The sequence below is a fragment of the Musa acuminata genome, chromosome BXJ1-9 (genome assembly GCF_036884655.1).
Source record: "Musa acuminata AAA Group cultivar baxijiao chromosome BXJ1-9, Cavendish_Baxijiao_AAA, whole genome shotgun sequence".
Classification (NCBI taxonomy): domain Eukaryota; kingdom Viridiplantae; phylum Streptophyta; class Magnoliopsida; order Zingiberales; family Musaceae; genus Musa; species Musa acuminata.
Genome location: NC_088335.1, coordinates 8,116,811 through 8,140,157, shown reverse-complemented (window position 1 = coordinate 8,140,157; position 23,347 = coordinate 8,116,811). Strand labels below are relative to the sequence as shown.

At 42.2% G+C, this 23,347-nt stretch overlaps 4 protein-coding genes across 13 annotated transcripts; all 4 read left to right on the top strand.

Moving 5' to 3' along the window:
- The first annotated feature begins 1,026 nt into the window (after positions 1-1,026).
- On the top strand, positions 1,027-3,986 carry LOC135592954 (uncharacterized GPI-anchored protein At4g28100-like). 4 transcript variants are annotated; one of them, XM_065082711.1, is made up of 4 exons: positions 1,027-2,369; positions 2,915-3,291; positions 3,484-3,574; positions 3,666-3,985. In XM_065082711.1, exons 1-3 carry the CDS (start codon positions 1,707-1,709, stop codon positions 3,530-3,532), a joined length of 1,089 nt encoding a protein of 362 aa, XP_064938783.1. In that variant the 5' UTR covers positions 1,027-1,706; the 3' UTR covers positions 3,533-3,574; positions 3,666-3,985. The 4 variants fall into 4 exon arrangements, with proteins under 4 accessions (XP_064938783.1, XP_064938781.1, XP_064938784.1 ...); XM_065082710.1 differs by having other exon boundaries at positions 1,088-1,142; positions 1,472-2,369; positions 3,484-3,986; XM_065082709.1 differs by having other exon boundaries at positions 3,484-3,986.
- A 935-nt stretch (positions 3,987-4,921) lies between these two features.
- Positions 4,922-12,674, top strand: LOC103997689 (equilibrative nucleotide transporter 3). Of its 7 annotated transcripts, none has more exons than XM_065082705.1 (10): positions 4,922-5,062; positions 7,435-7,664; positions 7,777-7,881; positions 8,568-8,723; positions 8,808-8,951; positions 9,050-9,155; positions 10,771-10,946; positions 11,031-11,200; positions 11,971-12,229; positions 12,333-12,674. In XM_065082705.1, exons 2-10 carry the CDS (start codon positions 7,623-7,625, stop codon positions 12,438-12,440), a joined length of 1,266 nt encoding a protein of 421 aa, XP_064938777.1. In that variant the 5' UTR covers positions 4,922-5,062; positions 7,435-7,622; the 3' UTR covers positions 12,441-12,674. The 7 variants fall into 7 exon arrangements, with proteins under 7 accessions (XP_064938777.1, XP_009417268.2, XP_009417266.2 ...); XM_009418991.3 differs by having other exon boundaries at positions 4,932-5,062; positions 7,601-7,664; XM_065082707.1 differs by having other exon boundaries at positions 4,976-5,062; positions 7,451-7,664.
- A 645-nt stretch (positions 12,675-13,319) lies between these two features.
- LOC135592952 (disease resistance RPP13-like protein 4) lies at positions 13,320-16,087 on the top strand. The gene has a single exon (XM_065082704.1). It carries the CDS (start codon positions 13,709-13,711, stop codon positions 15,623-15,625), a length of 1,917 nt encoding a protein of 638 aa, XP_064938776.1. The 5' UTR covers positions 13,320-13,708; the 3' UTR covers positions 15,626-16,087.
- A 5,247-nt stretch (positions 16,088-21,334) lies between these two features.
- On the top strand, positions 21,335-23,111 carry LOC103997688 (cyclin-D6-1-like). Its single transcript, XM_009418986.3, has 6 exons — positions 21,335-21,629; positions 21,739-21,825; positions 21,924-22,019; positions 22,097-22,298; positions 22,418-22,548; positions 22,657-23,111. The coding sequence occupies exons 1-6, from the start codon at positions 21,468-21,470 to the stop codon at positions 22,894-22,896; spliced, it is 918 nt and encodes a 305-aa protein (XP_009417261.2). The 5' UTR covers positions 21,335-21,467; the 3' UTR covers positions 22,897-23,111.
- Positions 23,112-23,347: the final 236 nt, after the last annotated feature.

The following is a 23,347-nucleotide window of genomic DNA, read 5'->3' as shown; positions in this document are numbered from 1 at the left end:
ACAGGATTAGGAATAAGATTCTAGTGGCTTGTCCCTCTGCCCACGCTGCCTGCCCCATGCGTTGGTTTCCCAAGCTATACTTGCTTTCCATTTGTCCTACACCAGTGAATTGTTTTGGAGGAGTCACTGCCAAACTGACACCGGTCTCTTGTCCGTAGGGCTGGGAATAGGGCTGGATCTGGTTAAAACAAACGAATATGAAAAGTGTAGGTACAAATGGTGGGGGCTACGAGGTGAGAGAACTTGTCTGGGTAATCTACAATAATGCTGAGGGCTGCACCATCTTCCATGTGAGGCGTCAAATCGCCATGGTGGAGTTTTTACCATAGTCAAGTCTAGCCTCACTTTATCATGGTAAGCTTCATCAAATTTTTTTGTATTCCGTGTCCTGTTCATCGATCAGTAGAATCGTTTGCTACAACATAATAACGACAAAGAGAGTGGCTGGCATCTTTTTGTTTCTGCTCCTCCTCCCTCCCTCCCTCCCTTCCAGTATAATATTAGCTTCCGAAACCCAAGCCATTCTCGTGAACCAACTTAATCTGAAGCCTTTCTCCGCATGTGACCTTGTAGGATGTCCTCAGTTCTCCTCCATCCGACTCGAAATGTCCTCCTAGTCACCCTTCACTCTGCATCCAAACTCCAGACCTTTTCCTCCCTCCAATCTAGGCTAAAAGGAGGACAGGAATCAGAGTCCTAACACTGTACCTCTCTAGTCTCCCTTCCCTTCCCTTCCCTCGAGTTATGCAGTCGCTAGCAGACGGTTAGCCTTTCACACTTACTTGTGGACTCAGATTTTTATGCTTAGTAACCTGATGTGCAGAGCCACACGGTCGTGGCTTGGAAAAACAAAGATGGTTCAGAAAATTAAATTGTTTTCTTAGTCTTTATTTATTATTTATGTAGTGCCTATCAGATAAGTTTTCCTTGGAAAAACAAGACAGCGATCATAAAGGTGGGTTTTTGCCAACTCTTTTGGAGAATGAAAAGCAATACATATACACACACACACACACAAGTAAATCAAGTACAGGTTTCTGAAACTTGTGGTCTGTTGGCACAGGGGACCACTGAAGCTTCAAATTTCTAGGGGAGAGTCTCGCTCGAGGCAGAAGAGCAGCCGATTAGCATCCTGGAGAAGAGTAATCGTCTTAATCTGAGCCCGGATTTGCCTTGTTCCTCCTTTGAGCTCATCGCTTTGGAACGGAACGCTCCGTGACAGCGTTTGCTAAGCTTCATGAGCTGCGCTCTGCCATATAACTCTCACACACAATGAGAGAAGAAAAAAATAACAAAAATAGCAATAAAGAAGAGTGATCACAGTATATACTAAACACAAAAGACACGACATACCTTCCTACCCTCACTCTCACCTATGCCTATGCTTTTTGTTTGTGTGTTTCTAAACCTCTCTTTCTCTCTCTCTCTCTCTCTCTCTCTCACGCACAAACCTATTATATCGTTTCTGAAGGGAAGGAAGGAGGCGCTTTCTGCTTATAACCTCCACATGCGTACCCGTATCTTCTCCGGCTCCTACAGGAAGAAAGAAAAGCGCAGATCCCAAGACCCAAAGGAGCACACCGTCCCTCTCCTGTTGCGTTCCATAGCTGTTCCTTTCTCAGCACCGGTCACCCCCTGCTTGTTAATCGTTCGCCATAGGAGTATTTCCTCTACCTCCGTTGTTCCACAAAGGAAGCAGAAGAACAATGAGAGCGTCTGCTGTCTCGATGCAGCTCGCTCTCTTCCTCGTCTCCGTCGCCTCCCTGGCGGCTTCCCTTGCCGACGGAGTCACCCCGCATATCTACTCCGACGAGCAACAACCTCTCACCGCCAGTGAGTTCGGCTCGACTACTGTCCCGGCCTTCCCGTTGGCTCGGACGGACAACCACAGCGCGTGCCGACTTGACCTCTCTGACGAGCTCTTTGGCGGAGTCGGGGACGCCTGTGTCCGCGGCGGCCTCGACCGGAGCCGCTGCTGCCCCGTGCTCGCCGCCTGGCTCTTCGCGGCGCATGCCCGTTCCGCCCTGGAGATCCGCCCGCCGCCTGCGGCGGAGGACGGGCTGGGTGGCGCGGACGGGCCGATGATGCCGGACGACAACCAGAAGTGCGTGGACTCGCTGCAGAGCGCGCTGGAGCGGCGTGACATCCGCCTGCCGCGGCCCAACGCCACCTGCGACACCGTGCTTTGCTACTGCGGCATCCGCCTCCACCAGATCGGGTCGCTCCGCTGTCCAACCGCCTTCAACGTCAGCGGCGGCGCCACCGTCGCCCGTAACGTCACGCCGACGGCATCTGTTCGGCAGCTCGAGCGCGACTGCCGGAATGCTTCCTACGCTGGCTGCAATCGCTGCCTCCACTCGCTGGAGAAGGTACGCTTTCCTCTCTGACTCTGTTCCGTGTGTATATGTTTTCATTTTGGCTTTGATTGAACCATGCGTGTGACCCCTCCCATCGAAACGCTGGAGGACAAAGTCTTTGAAGCATGCTATGAGACCATCATGCCTCTGATTGCAGCATTCGACTCGAGCTTATCGTCTTCTCTTAATATGATTAGTTCCCTGTAACGGAGGACTCCTTGACGATTCTTCCCCCGCCCCTTCAAGTTGACTCTTAAAATGTACTTCATCCTTCGTTGCTTCTGCTTTCAGTTTATGCCCTGCTGAACAAAGGAAGCAGCGTGGTAGCGACAGCATATGTATATACATAAATCTACCGCCCGTAGCGCAATAAATGTTCATGCGACATTATTCGACTCGTCGCACTCATTCACTTGACATTCCTTATTGTAAATCTACTTGTCAGAGTGGTAGTAGTAAACATCAGCACCCGAGTCTATCCGACGCATGAATCCATGAAGGAGCTAAGAATCTGTAATGCAATGAATGGTCTGATGTGTTGTTGCTGAATAATGCAGCTGAAGGAGACTGGTGGCGGTGTTGGGGGCGACAACGGGGATCGCGCGACGAAGATGCTGGGACGGGACTGCCAGCTGATGGGTCTGACGTGGCTGCTGGCGAGGAACAAGACGGCGTACATCCCCACCGTGTCAGCCGTCCTGCGTGCCGTGCTCTACAGCACCCACCCACCGCAGGCCGATGGCAGTGGAGGAGGGTCCGTCTACAAGTGCAGCCCGGACCAGGAGAACATGCCCCTCGCCGTCGACTCCCTCCAATTCCCGCACCAACCTGACTCCGCCGCCGCCGCCACCACTTATCGTTCCGCCTCCCCTTCCGCCCTCGTGCTTTCCTCCGTCGTGCTGCCTATCCTTCTGCTCTCTCATCTTCCCCTGCTGTAGGTCGTCGCCGTTGGAATACATGAGCTTTTCGATGGCGTGCCCTGTTTTTTTGCGTTTGGTCCGCTGTATAGCTTATATCGCTACTTTTCCTTTCATTTCCTATGATTTTTTTTTAGCGAATTTTGCTGTTTATGTATTCTCGCTAATCCGACTCTTTTCCCCCCCTGTTTTTGCCACCATCGACGCAGAACTATTTTCCAGAGGACGACGGTCAGTGCAGTCAACAATCATACATAAACTGTAATGTGCGGTGCCGAGCAAACCAAAATTGGCGATTAGGTGAGGTTGATGATAAAATATGACGTTGTCAGAGAGCATTCATGGTGGTGGAATCGGCTGCCTAAACCATGCGTGAATTGACGCGAACCAGATACTGGTGCTGCTACGTTGATCTCTCTGCAACTTAGCAGAAATCGAACCGCGGAGTGTTGTCATGGACGTGTTTTGGGGCCATGAGGGCGCCGGCTTCGTCAGCCACCGCGGGCAACGTCTCAGCCGTCTCCCGTAGCATCCGCGCGACACGAAGCGGTCATTCTCGTCTTTTCTTAACGGCTGCTCCCTTTCCATTGGCAATTACCGCTTAAACTCGAGGTTTTCATTTCATTTTACCAAATATTGGGGCTTATTTTATAAACATTTATTTTTCAAATTTGAAATATGATATTAATATGCCAAAAGACATACTAAATTGATCCGAAATTTAATTGCATATATAGTTGGTTGGAGGATGGTCAGAAAAAAAAATTGAGAATTTGTAGAGATTTATTGTTGTTTTAAGCATGTGAAATTATGTTTTTAATTATTTAGTCATTTTGAAAATTAATGTAAAAAATAATATTGTATTGAATTTGATGTTCCATTTTTTTTACATTGTTTCTCACCATTTGGTATATATTTTAAATTAGTGAAAACCTATAACTAATTATATGATTTGGTGAAGAAAATTTGACACCTGACACAGATTTACCCAATTATATTTGTTTTTGAAAAGCATTGTTATTTGAACTTTTTGAGTGTTTCTATGCATTGAAAAATCTATCTAAAACAATATGAACTGCATTTAATGTTTCTATATTTTCCAAATTCATCTTAGAACTTTATTATCCTCCAAAATTTTATTATTTATTATTTTCTTTATCTTGATCGTCTTCATCTTTTGAAATTATTCTGATATCTAATTCCTTGAACTGCTGCTTCTTTTTCAATCCCATCAACGAAAAAAAAAAGAACAAACAAAAATCAAATGACAAAAAAATTAAAGAAAGATAAGATTGATATGGTAAACAAAAAAAAGGACAGGAAAAAAGATTTTTTTTCGATAATTTACATATATATATATATATATATATTCGTTGTCAATATTACAATAAATTTTATTTGAATCACGTTGACTAAGATAAGAAACAGTGCGGGGAGAGAAAGAGTGTGTGGAGGTAAAGCGGGAGGGACCTCTGCAAGAGGAGTTCTTACCGTCGTTCGAACATGACGCGAGTGTGTACCTGCATTTTAATTGGAGCAGCGTTGGTCTCGAGTGGGACGAAACGGTGTTCGCCACTTCCTCCAGTAACAACGAAGGTAGTCGTTTGGGTATGACAGAAACGGGCGAATAAATATTTTAGTTCCCCACCTTCTTGGCTGGGTGGAGGTCAATCAAATCGAAGTGGGGAATGCTCCGATTCCCTTCACGGTTCTTCTTTTGTGCCCCCCAATAACATATGCAGGACTTCAATCGGTCGTCCACGGGGAATCTTCTTCGGCTCCAAAAAGGTTCGATGACCCAATCGCCTCTCGTGAGAGTATCTCTCAGTCGAGACTTCGATTGGCTACTTTAGAATCATTTGTTTCTTGTCCATTTTCCTTCGAGCGCCGTTTTCCTTTTGCTTGAATGCTTGGTGGCTGCATATATGCTATGCATTTGTTCTAGTGTTTGGTAAATTTTTCCTGCGCCGGGAAGTACTAAGCTCTGTAATTGGTCGAATCCATGTTATGTTGGTGCTTTGCAAAGTCCAGCATACGTAAGCCATGCCATAAAGTATAATCGCCTTGGCACTATCGCTGTGAAATCTTTGATGATATTATCCGGTTGTTCTTTTGTGGATTTTCCTTGAGATTTTTTTTTTGTTTCTGTAGAATGGATCTTAAAATTTTGATTGGGGTCAATCCCTTGATCCAATTTCTTTACCTGCCTGTGGAGTTTCTTTTTCCTCTGTCTTATATAACCCTTTTTTCTATTTGTCATAGCAATTGCTCTTCTGCACTCTGTAAGAACTGGACGCAACTGTTGCCACTCTTCTTTGTGAGGCTTTAATTTTCCTTCTTTCCTGGAAACTAAGAATATGATGTGGTTATGGCCATTTGATCTAATATCGAAGGCCTAATCGGGTAGCGTTTCTGAATTTATGGTGTGAAATAATTAGGAATTCAGGATTGCGGCTTTGTTATGAAGAAATCTAGGTGTTCCATGGAATCAGTATCAGATTTATTGTATGAAACGGCAAATAGAATTATGAACATATAAGCGGAGATGGAGATTGAATATTTTCATGTTGTCCTATGCTTTCCCGGTCTTCTTATGCTTTTTGCAAGGAAATTTTATTCGAGTGGTTAGTACTAATTTCGAGAACCAAAAAGGAGATTGGAACAGCTCCAACAAGATTTGGTTGGTGTCCTTAGATCCTTAGGAGTGCCTGCTTTCAGCTTCCTCTCAAGATCGTTTGCCTTCTTTTTGAGCATTTAGTTCCATTGTCTCTGATCTTGTTCGCTTGCAGACCTATTTTTGCATGTCGCTGAGATGATAATTGTGCGTTTTCTTTAATGTACCTTCTCCACAGGCTGTTACAATGTTGCTATAGCCTTGAGAATATGGTGATTGTACATAGTCTCCTTCCTTCCTTCTTTTCTTTCTGTGAGAAAGAGTTTTGGTAGTTTCCTTGGTGCTGCCATAGTTTGAATACCTTGGACTCATTTTAGTTCTTTTGATGTGAATTTCTTGCTGATTCATGCATTCTAATCTTCTCAAGAAATCTTCCTCTAGTTGGCCTAGAGTGAGTAATTCATCATATTTTGCCTTTTGCTCTTAGACTGCTTATAATTTCTCATTACAGAAGTTGTTGAATTAATTTTTTTTTTAGAATATGTAGTATTTTCCGAAGTACTTTTTTTATCTCTTTAATTCTCCTTGTTTACATGCATGTGTATGTGAAGAAATGTTTTTTCTATTTAGTTGTATTTTTTTCATTAACATTCCATTATGGGGGTTTCAACAACACAAGAGTACGAAAAATTGAAATCATCAGCTCCCTGAAGGAGATAAATTGAAATCTCCTGCTATAGTTAGCAAGCTTGTGAGCCAAAACATTACCCTCTCTTGGTATAAAACGAAAATTAATCATATTAACCCTTGTAGCTAGCATCCAGATGTCTTGTATGAAAAACTTTAGTTTCCCAGGTGTAGGAGAACGTCCTGGCATATATTTGATTACTTATTTGGAATTTGAGAGGAACATCACGTTCCTTAGCTGTTCCCTATGAGCTCTCTTCAACCATTAAACAATTGCAATGCATTTCACCTGCTTAGCCTCTAGCTCTGCAAGGAGAGGCACCAACAACATTGATTTGTCCTCTTTCATTCTTCAGAATGTACGCTATACCTGCAACATCAGAGAGAAGAGGAAATAGATCCATCACAATGTAGAGAATACCTTCTATTCTATCAGTTATGTATCTCCTGGAATTTTCTCCCCCTCTAGAGACCACAGAATGCCCCTTATATCAGTATAATCTTTTGTGCATGCAAGAGATTTATACCAAATAAAGGATGGCTTGTCCGGGTACTTGCCAAAAAGGGAATTGTTCCGGTTAAGCCATATAAACCATAAGGAAGTTAGCAGTCAAATTACTTAATTGACAAGCACTACAGTTTTCGATTCATGTCCTACGAGCCAGTCCCAGAAGCACCATGCATCAAATAGTTCAAAAGAGAGATTGAGCTTCCTTTTTAATTTAATTGCATTATTGCTTATCACATTATGAATGGGTTTATAAGAGTAATACTTGGAGCATCTCTCATTGTTATTACCCTCTGAATTCTATTCACTTTACACTGTCATTTTTATTTGGTTGTGCATGTTACTCACAAGCTGCTTGAGACTGTAGTGGAATTAACAAGTAGAAAATGACGGATGTTAAGGAAAATTTTCTCTTTCCTCAAGTTATTTGCTAAACTCATCTTGCTGTTGACTGAGGGAGACTAAAGATGCTAATGACTATATCCTCAGCAAGTGTTCTGTGTTGTTTAATTGGTAGAACTAGTTGAACAATACCAAGAATGAGTCAGCAGGCTGAAACTGGAGAAGCGATTAGAAATGAGGTTATCATTCTTTGTCTGACATTTTTTCTGCTAAAGCTATAGTTATTTGGATTTTGATGAACTAGTTGCTCATCTTACGATGTCTTTCTCATCTGTTTGTATTAATGAACAGGGAAAGTATATGGCAATTCTTGTATGCTGGTTACTAGGAAATGGATGCCTTTTTTCATGGAATAGTATGCTGACGATTGAAGATTACTATGTTTACCTCTTTCCGGTATGTACTCTCTAGCATCACTTTGGATACACTGCTATAATTTTTGCTTTCATTTGACATTAAACTTAAGGGGGAATTTGCATGCCCTAAGAAATGGAAATGTAAATTCTACATGTTTCTGCTACCAAATCCAAAATTCTGCTTTTTTTCGGGCTATTGGCTTGGTTGAAGCCCCTTTCTTCTTTTTTATGCTTCTATTATCTTAGGAATCGGTTATCCACGGTGAAGATTTACTTACTTTGCCTTCATATTTTAAAATTATTATACTACTTAAAAGTAATGCCTTTCTGTTTTATAAAACAAAATTTTCAGCTATTCTCATAGTGTACTATTAAAAGAGTTGTCATGCAAGCTCATAAAATAAGGTATATCAGCACCAACGAAGATTTATTGAAAATCAGTAGTTTTGAATCCTAGCCTAGATTAAGAGTTCATGTTGGAGTGGTTGAATGCTAGAGCCTGTTATTTAGACACTCCTGTAATTTGTACCCCCAAAAGTTTGAAATATGCCACTAAAACTCTTGTAGAAGCCAAATCCTGTAAATTCTGAATTCAACTTGCTTCACATTTTTTCTCATGCCTTAGATTTACATGTAATTGCATTCACTTTGGATTGTGTTGAAGAAACTTTAAAAATGACTAATTAGTTTAATTGTGGTCTAACTTAATTAACTCCAAAATCGCAGAGCTACCACCCAACTAGAGTACTTACTCTTGTTTACCAACCTTTCGCCCTTGGAACTATTGCAATACTTGCGTATCACGAAGCAAAGATTAACACCAGAAGGCGCAACCTTGCTGGATATTCTCTCTTTTTCTTAAGTTCGTTAGCTCTAATTGTGGTAAGTATTGACGTATTTGTTCAAAATGACGAAACACATTTCACTGTTTGTTAATGTTCACAATGGAACAAGCCTCCATTATAGTTGGATGTGGCAACATCTGGAAAAGGAGGTATTGGAGTCTTTATCGGTGTATGTGTTGTAAGTGGAGCATTTGGAGTTGCCGATGCACATGTTCAAGGAGGGATGGTTGGTGATCTATCCCTAATGTCCCCAGTGCTTATTCAAGTAAGACGTTTATGACAATCATTTTACAGTTCAAATTATTCTTTTAAGTCAAACAATTATATGGCACACTAGTGTTAATGTTTTTTTTGTAAATGCAGTCCTTCTTGGCTGGGCTGGCAGCTTCAGGAGCTTTAACATCTGCTCTTAGGTTAATCACAAAAGCAGCTTTTGAGAACTCCCAGGATGGTCTTCGAAAGGGTGCAAGTACGTAATATATGATATTTAACAAATCTGCAATCTACACATAAGTTGATACAATTATCTAACTAATTGGATATTTTTTTTTTACAAAACCATATAGATCATATTGTTTCAGGAAGCTAACCTTTTATTTTTTATTTGAGAAGATCTAGAAATTTCAACCTGTTATATCTGATTGCTAAGTAATTATAGCCAGCCTATGAAGATTAAAAGTGATGTTTTGATTCTGTTCAAGTCTGAACCTTGACTCAACAATTCATCTTTTCATGTATCATGGGTTTGCTATTTTACTGCCTCTCCTGTATTCCTTCTCATGTAAGAACAAAATCAATCTTTTCATGTCCTTTCTAATAGTTCATTGAAACTTATGTCTGCTCTCCACATCTATATTCTTATTAAAAAAGAAAAAAAAATTATATTAAGTTAACAACCTATACAAACCAAACCATGCTCCTCGAAGTACAAATATGACTACAACTCTAGAGGTCATTCATTTTTTTGTAATCTAGTAGACTTAGAAGTTTTAGCATATATTGCTAACCAATGAGAACATTTATTTCCATCTCTCTATACATAAGAAATTTTATGTTCTTGGAATAGTTCAATGTAACCAAAAATAATTCTGACACTGGTCATGATAAGCCAGGGATGGTGCTCTCCGTTTAAAATCTTGACCAGTAGCTCCGTATCAGATTCAATCTCCAACCTTCGTATGCCTTCCTGCTGTGCACTATGAACCTCTTCCTGATTGTCATAAGTTCATTGTACAAGCAGCTCTCATCAGGAATGTGTGTGCATACAATCAAAAGGCATCTTCCACTGCTTGATGTAATTAAAAAGCTGGCTCCACCTTCCTTGTCCTACACATTAAATACCTCAACAAGATTAAGTTTGTACTACCTTTCTTTGTGGCTTCTTTTGTTCAATTAGAATGTAACACGCCTCCTTTCAGATGTTGCAGAAATTTACAGCTCATAACTTAAGCTATAATTTTATAAATTATGGAAGGACTAATCCTCACCTCATTGAAAACCAGATCATCTATTTTCTTCTGTTTTTTGCTTTTCCAATATCTGCTGAACGAAAGATTTTACTTAGTGAATCTTCGACTTAGTGCACTCCTATTTCCTTCTTGTGCGCCATGTGTAAGCAAAAGCTTACATATATGCTTCAATCTTCAGAAAAATATTTTCTTCTTATGATTTGTTGACAACTGAATTATACCAATGGCTTGGTCATCATGACCAACTAGTGATCTTTTTGTTATTAGTTACACTAATAGGAGTTTTACATACAATTCTAACAAAGTTCCTGGCAGATCACGTCATGTTTACTGAAAAAAAACATTATTGTATTTCACTTTATTATTCTCAGATTATCTTCCTGCTGACCACCATTTTCCCTCGGAAGCAGATGCCTAGCAGATAATGGCAATGAAATGCTACTTGCTATTATACCCTTAATAAGAGCACCAATAATAGCACTTTGAATTCCATTATAATATTGTTGAATGTTTCTCATAGTTGTTATGGCTTTAAGAAATAAAATTATAAAAGGTTAATTAAGAATTTTCTTAGATGTTGTGATGCTGAATTTCCTGATGAACTTGTACCTGCAGTGATGTTCTTTGCAATTTCATGTTTTTTCGAGCTTCTCTGTGTTTTTCTATATGCAATTGTCTTCCCCAAACTGCCAATTGTGAAGTTTTACCGAGCAAAGGCAGCTTCTGAAGGGTCAATGACTGTCTCTGCTGACCTTGCTGCCGGCGGAATACAAACACACCATGCCCAAGGGGTAAGGGTCTAGCGGATATTTTCCAGAGCCTGCAATATGTTGTGCATAAACTAGCTTGTTAAAAGTAATTTACATCTTCTAAAGCTTTTGCAGGTTGAGGAGGATCCAAAACTTGATGAACGCTTGAACAACAGACAGTTACTTTTGCAAAATATCGATTATGCTGTCGACATTTTTCTGATATATGTTTTGACGTTGTCCATTTTTCCTGGATTCCTGTCAGAGGATACGGGCTCCCACAGCTTGGGCTCATGGTAAGTATTCCTCAATAATTTTTCTAACTAATTTGTTGTTCACCTGTTGTTTCCCAACATGCATATAAACACGAAGTAGGAAAGAAAAGCCTATCATTAAAGCTCATTGTTTCATAAACACATGCTAACCAGGCAAGGCACGGGTAAGCAATAAAGTGGAGAAACTTTTTTGTTCATTTTAATGGTATGTTCCTATGACATTTTTAATAAACATCAAATTCTTTTTACTAGATGCTAAAATTTCCTCGGTCCAAGTTGGTACCTCTCTTGAATTTCAGAATGATATGCTTCTATTCTCTATCATCAGATCTTTCAAATTTTAAAAATTAAGGTTCACCAAGTCTTTATTGCGGTTCAATGGAGAGAAAAAAAAAAAACTCAAGAATGGCTTTGTGGTAATGAAGAGGGAGTTATCAAGAAGCTAATCACCCAACACATAAATATGAAAAATTATGCTTTTCTAACTTTACTTTTTAGATAATCCAAACAATCAAATACGGAAATTTGTAGTTTGAAATTCGAACTCACGATTATGTAATTAGTTTACATCCAGGTCTTCCCTTAGAAAATTGTGCTTGTGAAAGCAGTTCTGCATGCATGTCTTTTTTATTATCTTTTCTTTCATAATGTTGCTCTCACAAACATCAAACATAAGGATGTTCCGTCAGTTTTCTGTCTCTACAAATTTAGAGATCACCAGCTTCAATTGAAAGTCTATAAGAATGTCAGATACATCTCAGTTTGTTGAGCAATTGTTGTCTGTAATTCAGGTATGCACTTGTTCTGATTGCGATGTATAACGTGTGGGACCTCATTGGGAGATATATACCTCTTTTGAAGCGGTTCAAGCTTGCATCTAGGAAATGTCTCATGGCCGCAATTCTTTCACGTTTCATACTCATTCCAGCTTTCTACTTCACAGCAAAGTATGGAGATCAAGGCTGGATGATCGTGTTAACATCATTCTTAGGACTTAGCAATGGTTATCTGACGGTCTGTGTTCTTACTGCTGCACCTAAAGGATACAAGGTTAGTTTGTGAGGCTTTGGCATCATAACTATGTTTCCTTTGTAAAGAGAGCTCTAAGTATTCCTTTCAAGCAGAAGTGTGAGTGGTTTTCTCTTCTTAACAGGGACCAGAGCAAAATGCTTTAGGGAACTTGCTTGTACTATGTCTTCTAGCAGGTATATTTGCAGGGGTGACACTCGATTGGCTGTGGCTGATTGGCAAAGGCTGGTGAAACCGCACTGGTAACACTATTACTTTTGGAGATTATGGCAAATGTACTTGTATATGTAATAATGCTTCTCCTCCATTCATTTAGAAGCTGCTTAGTTCCTGAATGTTTGTTTGTTTGTTTTTTTTTTTGTCTGTGTGTGTCTATGAACGGTTTACAGTTTGGAGGTTTGTGATTTCAAAGCCTCCTTGGTAGAATAATAATCATCTCCCACACAGTTGGAGATTGAATGTTAAACTGTGCAGTTCATATGTCAAGTGCCAATGCAAGTTTTTTCCTTACGTAATCGTGACACTATGCCCTTAAGCGTTCCTGAATGCAATTTTGGTGGCCCACACGAAGTGTTATACCTAATGTTTCTTTCTAACAGGTAATTGTCCAAAAATACTGATTTACTTTCTATAATTTTCTCAAGTACTTATGCAGACCTGTTGAGATTTTTTATATTCACATATAGACAGACACAATGAGAAACATGTTTGTCCCATCAAACATGAAAGACTTCACTTCCTTTACCATGAAAAGGAGCTTCCATAACAGAGTCGTCATGGGATAAATGCTTTCTAGCATGCACTTCATCTTCTATTTCTGTAACGAGAGATGTGAAACCATATCAAATTTAGCCGCTTTTCTATCACTGGTCTCATATAGCTGTACCCTCTGCACTAAACTCGCTAGCAGGGAGCAAATAGGCCAACTAGAAAACAAGACTGATCCATATCGAAGCCAGGGTTGATCTCTAAGCATCAACTGCTCAGAACAATTGCTCTCTCATTTCATTCCGGGTTTCTTTTGTTTCACCTATTTATTTATTCACATATTTATATCAATTAAATTGTGGACAGAGGCTTCACCCTACGTCGGAGTATGGACCAATCAGCGGATTCCGGGGATTTGATGCCACACTGTTGCTTCAATGCATGGAGCTAGAAAATGACATCGACGTGGCGCGGCGTGGCTGTGGTCGATTGGAAGTTTCCTATTTGGTTCGGTCGTGGCACCAAAGTCCAACGGGGGGTTTACTTCTGCGAAGATGCACTCGTCAGTCAGAGGCCACCAGATGACAAGTCTGCTGAGCCTTTGACCCACATGTGATGACCGAAAGGAACTCGCAAGTGCGCTACCAGGAACCTTCTCTGCCAAACGGGGAGTAAGATCAGCATGCTCTCCTTTCTCTCCCTTCCAACTCGAGATAAAGGAAAGAGATCTTTCCGTGTATCCGTAGTGCTGTTAGTCATCACCAACTCCACATCCTCACTCGCTGATCGAGGATGTCGAAGGAAGGAATTATTGAGGTCGTGGTTTCCCCATTGTTGAAGCATCTGGAGAATGCCAGGCGCCGTGTTCTGGAAGTCGAGGGAAGTGATGCAATCTCGGAGATCATCTCACTGTTTGACAACATCGGAAGGGATATTCGAGACATGGAGGATGTCTTCCGGCGAGCAGAGCGATGGGAAAAGGACGTGGTACGCGATTTTGGAGTGGTTGCTCGACTAGTCGACGACATCTTGGAAGAAGATTGCACCCTCCCCAAGTTCCAATCCAAGCTTCGAGTCATCGATGCGGAGATCTCCGACCTGAGAGGCCGCGTGACTCCACCGCTCCAACTACCTCCCGTCGAGAGTTCAGCTGCGGCATCGTCTGGGAGTCTTCCTTCGATGTTCAGCTCCCTGCAAGCATCCCAAGAGTGGCGACGGCTCGAATTGGATAAGAAGATCTTTGAAAGCAGCACCATCTCTAATCTTCTGGTGAGCTACGAGAACCTCGACCTTCAGTTGAAGTTATGCTTGCTCTGCTTCTCTATTTTCCCAGAGAATGCACTCCTAAAGAAAAGGCTTATGATCTACTGGTGGATCGGGGAGGGACTAGTAACCCCGAAGAAGGGGAAGACTGCCGAGGAGATCGGAGAGGATTGCTTGAGGAAGCTAATCATGAATGGAATGGTCGAGCCAGTATTCAGGAAACGGAGCTCGGCCATAGAGTACTGCAAGGTGCATCCATGGACGAGACGAATGCTTATTTCTGTGGCCAGGAGAAATCAGTTCTTTGACTTCGACTCGGAAGGAGTTCCTCGGTCAGACTTCTCTGTGAGCCGTCATGCTTGCTTGGTGACCGCCAGGGGAGGGGATTCGCAGCAAACCCTCTCGAGGGGCCAATCCAATGCCAGTGAATTGATTGCGCTGTTCAACGTCGACGAGCAATATCTGAGACTCGACAAGAGCTGGTTCTCAGAGATGAGGAAGATCAAAGTGCTGCAACTCGGAAGGTGGCAGAGACAAGCGAAGCACCATATCGAGGTGGAGAGCACGGAGTTCTTGGAAGGACTGAGGGGGTTCAAGCACTTGAGTTACCTCTCCTTCCAAGGCATTTCCAGAATCACAGAGCTGCCGGCATCCATTGGCAAGGTCTCCAATTTGAGGATCTTGGATCTCCGGGCGTGCCATAACTTGGAGAAACTGACATCAGGGATCACAAACCTGAAGAAACTGACCCATTTGGATGTGTCGGAGTGTCACCTGCTAGAGTTCATCCCCAAGGGGATCAGCTCACTGTCACAGCTCCAAGTGCTGAAGGGATTCGTCGTCGGTGACTCGAGAAGCAAGCACCCGTGTCGACTCAACGAGCTGGCCAAATTGGAGAAACTGAGGAAGCTGAGTATGATCATAGGGAACAAGGTGACAGTGACAGAGGATGAGCTTGGCGATCTGAAAAGCTGCAGAGCCCTTCGCTCGTTAACCATAACATGGATCGTATTGCCACCTAAGAAGGCAGTTTCGAGGCTAACAAGGATGGCGACTATGACAATGACATCACTCTCCCTTCCCGTTGGTCTTGAGAAGCTCGATCTTCGATGCTTTCCGGGTAAGCTGGCACCAGAATGGTTGAATCCTTCTGCGTTGAGGAGCTTGAAGAAGCTGTACCTCAGAGGAGGGACGCTGAAGAGCCTTGGGCTGGAAAGATTCCCACCGACTTGGAATGTGGAGGTGCTACGTCTCAAGTTTCTAAGTGAATTGGAGGTGGAATGGTCTCAAATACGAGCAAGCTTTCCAGGCCTCGTTTACTTGGAGATCTTCCAATGCAGCAGACTTCGATCCTTTCCATGCGATGAAGATGGAGTGTGGGTGAAACGTGGTGGGCAGACATCTGCTCCGGCAGCACGAGGACTTGCTGAGGGTGACCAAAGGTAGCAGATGGGCTGTTAATGGGCCTCACCTAGGCATAATAACTCATCGGACCCATTTGGGCCGCTTTGGGCCTCTCCCATTTTTTTTCCTTTTTTTCTTTTTTTTTCTTTTTTTTACTTATTAATCAATTGAGCTACTGAATCGAGGGATAAAACGAATCACAAAGGATCACTAGGTGAATATTAAAAGGAGATTGACCTGTATTATATTTTGATCATGTTAACATAGATTTTGGATGTTTGATGGGTTGAAGATTCAGAGGTTCAAGATCAAAACTTGTTGCAAGTGTCTCAATGTCGAGAGTAGTCAAGTTTGATCGAGTTTCCTGCAAAAATTATATCAACAATATGTTCGACAAGGGCTCGTTCGATGCTTAAGCTAATAAGTGGGTTTAGAGGATGTGAAGAAATGTGTATTTAGAGAGTCCTCATATATATATAAGGCTTTTTATATTGGTTTCAATAACGAATAAAAGTAAGTAGATGCTTAATTGGTACGATAATTGTGTAGGATCATTGGACAATATAAAGAGTTGGTCAAACCATCATGTATTACAATTAGCGTAGTTACATGTTATATTAATTTGGTAGGGTATTCGATCGACAAGTTGGGTTGAGAAGATATCTTAGATGACCTGCACTAATGATGACTTCATATTCAATATACGTGACAAATCATCTTATCATATATCCCTCCATTATATTTTGGCATATGGAGAGTATCAAAATATAATATTCTAATTATTGGATGATCTAACCACATTACATTTAATGAGATTTTATTGTTGATCTTCATAGTCTATCGTAATTGCTGGGAGCCAAAAGATGCTTTCATGACTCGATTTAGCCACATTAGGAGATAACAAATACCTCGTGATAGAATTTGATCATGTCAGAGATAACATATGCTTCATAACTATATTCGACCACATCAAAACATAGCGGTTACTTCATGGCCAAATTTGATTGCATGAGGAGACAATAAATACTTCATAATTAAATTCAACTATGTTAGAAGATAATAAATATTTTATGGTCAAATTTAACCACATTAAGAGATAATATATGCTTCACAATCGGATTCTATTGCATCAAGAGATAACAACACTTGATGGATGGTTTTGATCACATTAGGAGATAATAAACACTTCGATTCAATAACATTGCGAGATAACAAATTTCTTGATCGGATTTGGTTACAATAGAGAGAGATCATAAACACTTTATGGTTATTATGTTAATAGATAACATATGCTTTATAACTGAACTTTATGGCTAAATTCGATCATGTTAGTCAATGAGTTAATCTGTGAGTATGAGTTATGATTTGTATGGGGTTTGGATTCAATAATCCATCGATTCAATACCATCTTTTGAATAAAAGTTTTGGTGGAGGAGAGGATTCTTGCAAAAAAAAAAAAAAAATCAAGCATAAAATCGAAAGGAAAATAACCTCTATTATTCATAAAGTTAAAGCTCTAACATTGAGAATTAAACCAATGGAATTAGAAGCATGAAAGAAAGCTTATGGGTGTGTGAAAACGTAAGTTGTTTTTGAACAGCACGTTGGTGCTCTCAACAGTTTGCGATCACTGTCGATCTTCGGTCTCCTCCTTCTCTCTTTACTATTGGAACCTCCTTCTAAGATTTAGGTAACAAGCCATAGCATTGAGGAAGAATGTCTACAATCGGAAGAAGTTGGCTGCCGTGGTGCAAAATTATTTCCTCTTTGCTTCTCACTATTCTAAGGCTATAAAACTGAGGTATGCTAGCTCTTTATTAAAGGCTTTCTTGATTTTCATTTAGATAGGGGTACATCCTTTTGTTTTATAGGGATAGAGGTACTCTAAGTCCTTAAGGTTTAAGGACTTTCGTTGTGAGGCACAATAACTTTTTTTTTTTTATTGTAAGGGATTTTTTATTGGGCACACACACTCTTGCTTAGTGGTTGTCCCTATTTGAATGAGGGCTGTACTAATCCAAGTCTTATTAGAATGTGAATTAAGGCGAGAGAGTTATAGTTTCTTGGACTTGACTTTGTTTGATCGAATAAGGCTAAATAGTGTTTAGATCATTCTCGATTATGGCTCCCCTAATTAGGTGATTTATGTCTTATTAAATCTTATTTTACTGTACTTGGTTTCTAACTTTTGCATCGAATTTGGAAGATAAGTTTGACGCCTTATTGAATGGTAATGAACAGCTTCATGATGATAGTATTCTCTTCAATGGGCTTCTCTTAGTCAATCACCAAGTCTTCAACAAATGGCAATACCTTGCTTGACTCATCATCTAGCATCGAAGGCTCAAACGATTTTAAGTTTTCAACATTTACAATAAGTATATCTCAATATAGAGCAACAACTTAAGTTGGTATGTATTTATCTCCAATCCACTTACTTTAAATATTCTATACCATATAGACTTTAGCTCCTTTCCTCTTCCTATGAGCCATTCTTTTCCAAGGTATAACCATATAAAGTCTCATTCGAACCATGGTATACTGTTAGCACCAAGTCCGATGTGACCAAAAGAAAAAAAGACTGATGTAGGTTTAGCCCAGTTCTGCAAACCCGTTCGAGAATGAACGTGGACCTTAAGAAGGAAGAACCCCAGTCCTCCAAGCAATCAACGTGGACCTATAAAAGGGAAGGCCAGTCCACGAAGCCCGTTCGGGCCTGCTTCGCATAGCAAACAGAAGCCTGTATCCAAGAATTGGACTGATGTAGCAGTCTTCTATGGTCAACACACAGGTCCAGTTTTACGTCTACTGTAGCGTCGTCTGACTCCGTGCATCTCTGCTCGTGTGCGACTCATTCGATGGTCCGTAGACTGGCGTAGCGTAATAATTTTGCTGCCTGCATGGGGGAAGGCGTGAGAGCATGCACCTCCATACACTCATGGCTGCGACGTTGAAGCAGACTACTCCTTCCCACAACCCCTGCAACATAAATAATGCCTTCCCCTCCAACCCATACATCATTCCCCGCGTGCAAAGTCTTGCTCCGTTTGACCGCCAGATTTTGTCCTGCCACACCCATCTGCTAAGGACCTATCGCTCTTCATGACGAACTTTGAACCAGAGAAGAAAGAGAACGAGAAAGAGGGAGAGAGAGAGAGAGAGAGAGAGAACCAGAGTCACACAGACAAAGCAACAGAACCAAAAGCTTCCTCCCTTCCCCCTCCTACATTTGAGTGGAGGTGGAGAATTTTTTTTTCTCTTTGCCCTCTTCCTCGAGGACACATTAGCTTTACTGTTTCTTTTGCACCCATGCGTTCGGCAGTCCCAAGGGGGAGCAACTGCTTCAGGTAATTGATATAGTAGTATTTGGCCTCGTTGCCTCTTGATTGTACCAATTGTAAAAAGGAAAGAGAAATGAGATGGTATTTCATAATTTGCTCCACCTCATGTTCGCAGTTTTGCTGGTGTGCTATTCTAGCATCTTGTGATGTAATATGCACAAATTAAGAGCACAGTAGAAACTACGTTTTTTCATGTCATGATTTTTATTTCCTGACAAAAAAGAAAGCAGCTTAAATTAAAATAAGAACGATAATGATCCCTTTGTAACAACGAACATTGAAATGATTGATTAGTTCTTTTTCATGTATCATTTTCGTTGGGATTTGTTTGAGATCATGGGAAGATAAAAGGGACTCAAGAACACAGGAAAGCATTTAGAAGGTTCACCGGGGTACAGATGTTTGCCGTCGTTGAAACAGTAATAGATGATGCGTCTTCTCAGCGGGACACCCGTGAAATCATCAACTCAGAGAACACATCATAATTTCCACTTGGCATCCTCCAAGTCAACAAAGTGTTGGATGATACGTGCAGAGAATATGTGCAAGAACATGCACATGCCCTCAAACTTTTTCCAATCTAAATAGTTTTCATTCTTCCCCTACAAGAATCGTTAGGCTGCACACAAGAAGACACAAGAAGCGTCTTCTTGTGTGCAGCCTTCGCATAGGCTTCTATGCCATCCTAACGATGCCCCGACGGAGATCTCGCTTATTGATTAAGATCCACAGATCGAAATGAACAGCACAAACCATGTTCAGCATCTCTCAACTGAGATATCTGTGTCCTTGTGCCAATTTTACCATTTCCAGTGAAACCATGCGTCCCAACTGCATTGAAATGAGATCATCCATCTACAAAATCGAATTAGGACGCAATTGACTTCGACTCGGCCACCAGTCGACCCAGCACGCCTAGGATTAGCGGCACGCGACGGGGCCCGAGGAACAGAGGACGTACGCGGGCGGTCGTCTGGGCATATAAATTAGAGGTGACTTGGGTTACTGTGATGGAGACTGGCGCTCGGACATACGGAAAGTGTCAGGTGGCTTCGGCCGGGCATCAGCATGAACTGCGGTGTAGGGCTTCGGAGGAGTGCACGGTGAGCTTTGCATGGATAGTTTACATGGCCCAAGATGGAGCTTGGAAAATTTCGGGAGATAAAAAAAATGGAGGTGAAAATTTACGAGGTGCACCCATGTGAGAGGATCTCTGTGCCCATTGTGTACCACCACCACCACGCTCTCTCTCTCTCTCTCCACATTCATTTCCTAGCACCGAGAAGATGGAGGAAAATAGTCTTCCAATAAGCCTATTTTTGAGTGGAGAAGAAAAAAGGAGAGTAGTGTAGCTGGATGGAAAGATACTGGGAGTAAAGAATTAGGGTCTCGTCTAATAAAAGTGTTGACCGGGAAGCTGGAGTCGGGACACCGACCCGTAATCCAAGTCAAAACGGAGTCTGCAAGGAACAGCTCCCATCTTCTCGTCTCATCCGAGATTCTCATCTGTTGACTCGAGTGATCATGCCACTCCCGGTGAGAATACGCGGACCGTGCTTCTCAAGCCAGTTATCGTGCTTGTCCTGCCTCACATATATACTTGTGAACCATCTCGATCAATTACACCTATAGATATACTCTGGTGTCAATAGAATTATCTTTACTACACCAGCTAAGAATGCTACAGATTAAGAATACATTGAAAACGGAGCTATGCTGTCCAAAACAACTAACCATGCGATCTCTCAGTAAGAACAGCCGAGAAAGAGCGAGTGTAGCCGCCAATCATCACCCATGTCTGGATAAACTCCTACCAAACTTGGCCAACATAATCCTAATCAATGAGGTTCTCTGATACCAAAATCTCAAGCAGCGAGATATAAGAAATCTCCATGAGCGAGAAGAAAAAGGAGAGACGATTGGAGAAGAGAAATCAACATCCGCCAAAGCAGAGGTTAGACCACCAAAGCCTCTGTTGCTGTTGTTTCTGCTGCTGCTGCTGTTGCCGCCGCTGCCGCCGCTGCCGCTGCGCCTGCGGTCCCAAGCAACCCCACCCTTTTAGGCCCCACACGACAGCGACACCTGTACCCTTTTCCCGGCATCTCTCATTTCCCCTCCCCTCTCCCCTTCCCTTCCGATACCAACCCTGTTGCATTCTCCCATCGCTACGTTTCTTTGCTTTTCCTTAACATAAAGAAAGGCTTACTAATCACCTTCACATTCCCTTCCTCTGCGGTCCACAGCAGCTTATATAAGGAAAACAACAACAATAATAATGATAGTCCTGTTAAGAATCTATAATCAGAAAGTTGGAGAGGGAGTGTTGGAAGAAGAGCGAAGTGGAAGTCTCTCTCTACAGTCCTTTCACCTATAAAGCAAGCACACTCCACACCCTTTTCGCTCTCTCTCTCTATCTCTCATGCGTTCCTTATATTACGCTGTAATGGCTTCCTCTCGCCTGTTCTCATCATAAAAACTCTACCTTTACCTTCCCTTACTCCCCTGCGATCGGTAAGACATACAATACTACTCGAAGAGGAGCAATGGAGTTCGATCTTGAGAACCCGCTGACGAGTTCCGAAGACGAGCACCAGGGCTGGGGCTCCATCTCGGCGCTCTTCGCCGCGGAGTCCGACCACATGATCTCCACCGTCGGTCTCATGGATCTCTCCTCCCGGAGAGACGCCGTGTCTTTGGTCCTCCAGGTAAGGCTAGACATTGAATTCGTGATAGGAAGGCGATGAAGAAAGAGGCATCTTGTTTTTGTTACCGTCGCTCTGCTTCAATCATTGCGGCGTTTGTCTCCGTTGGCAGGCGCAGTTCGATTGCAATCTGGATCCCTTCGTCGCTTACCTCGCAATCAACTACATCGATCGGTTCCTATCCAAGCGCAAAATCCAGGTATGAATCGCAACAATCGAATAAACAGGAAAAGGTAAGGAATCGAATCTTTCGAGGAATACATGATCTAACAGACCTCATATCTCTGGTTGCTGCAGAGAGAGAAGCCGTGGATCATCCAGTTGCTCTCTATCGCCTGCCTCTCCCTTGCCTCCAAGATGAAGAAGACCAACTTCATGCTCGCGAATTTCCAGGTACTCGAACATCGTTTTGTTTTACAAGATTTTAAGGTCAAATCGGTCGATTTCACTGTTTCATTTGGATTTCCTAGGGAAAGGAAGGATTCATATTCGACGCTCAAACGATCCGGAGGATGGAGCTTCTGGTGCTTGGGACTTTGGATTGGAGGATGCGATCCGTCACCCCTTTTTCCTTCCTAAGTTTCTTCATCTCCTTCTTCTCGCCGGCTCGACCCCCTCTCCTTCAAGCCCTCAAAGCCCATGCCACCCAAATCCTTCTCAAAGCTAAAAACGGTAATCAAATCATTCTTCCACATAAATCGTACCCTAAAATATCGACTTTTTTCGTACATTTACCATTTTTACGTGAAGAAATTTGTGCAATTACTTGAATTTAAAAAAAAATCATTCAGAGATCAAGATGCTGGAGTTCAAACCTTCGGTGGTGGCTGCATCCTCACTGCTCTCCGCTGCCTACGAAATCTTCCCCATCCAGTTCCCGGCCTTCCGCGCCGCCGTCTCCTCCTGCAACTTCGTAAATGAAGTACTCCCCCCACCCCCACCCCCACCTTTGTTTCCTTTTTTTTTCGTCAATTTATCGTAGTTATAATTCTTTTCCAATTAAATGTATTTGCTGATTGTTTTTCCAAAGGAGAAGTTGTGGGAGTGCAGCATCGTGATAGGAGCCGCGACAGCAACGGCGATGGACGGCTGCGATGATTCGGCCGGGATGGGCGAAGGGTCAAGCCCCGAGACGCCAGTTACCGTCCTCGGCCGCCACTCCTCGAGCTCCGAGAGCGAGACCGCCGTTGGATCCTCATCGGACGGCCGGGAGCTCAAGAAGCGCCGGACCACTTCCACCCTCCGCGCCTCCTGCGATCACAGCGGATAAAAGAACAAATAACGGGGCAAACGCATAATATTTTGAGCGAGAGGGATTAAAACCAAAAAAAGATACCCTTTCGTGTGCCGCTTCTTCTGTCAATCGAAGTCATCGAGTGGTGGGTGGATGGATGGGTTCAGAAAACAAAAACAACGTAATTGTTGTTAATTCTCTGTTTTCTCTATCATATATATATTTATTATAAAATATGGAATTGGAATAAATCAAGTTTTTCTTTTCTTTGGCAAAAAAAAAAAAAAAAAGACAGAAATGGTTAAAGGTCAACGAAGTCGCGCGACACGATGCGTGTCCGTCTAGGAGGAAACAAACCGTGGCGGGGTTCCGACGCGAGGTCGGACGAGTATCCGTGAGGCCGACGCTTGTGGTGGGAGTAAAACCCGTGTATCTCGAAGAAGAGGGCTACGTACATGCATCCATGCTGTTCCCGTGCATGATTCAT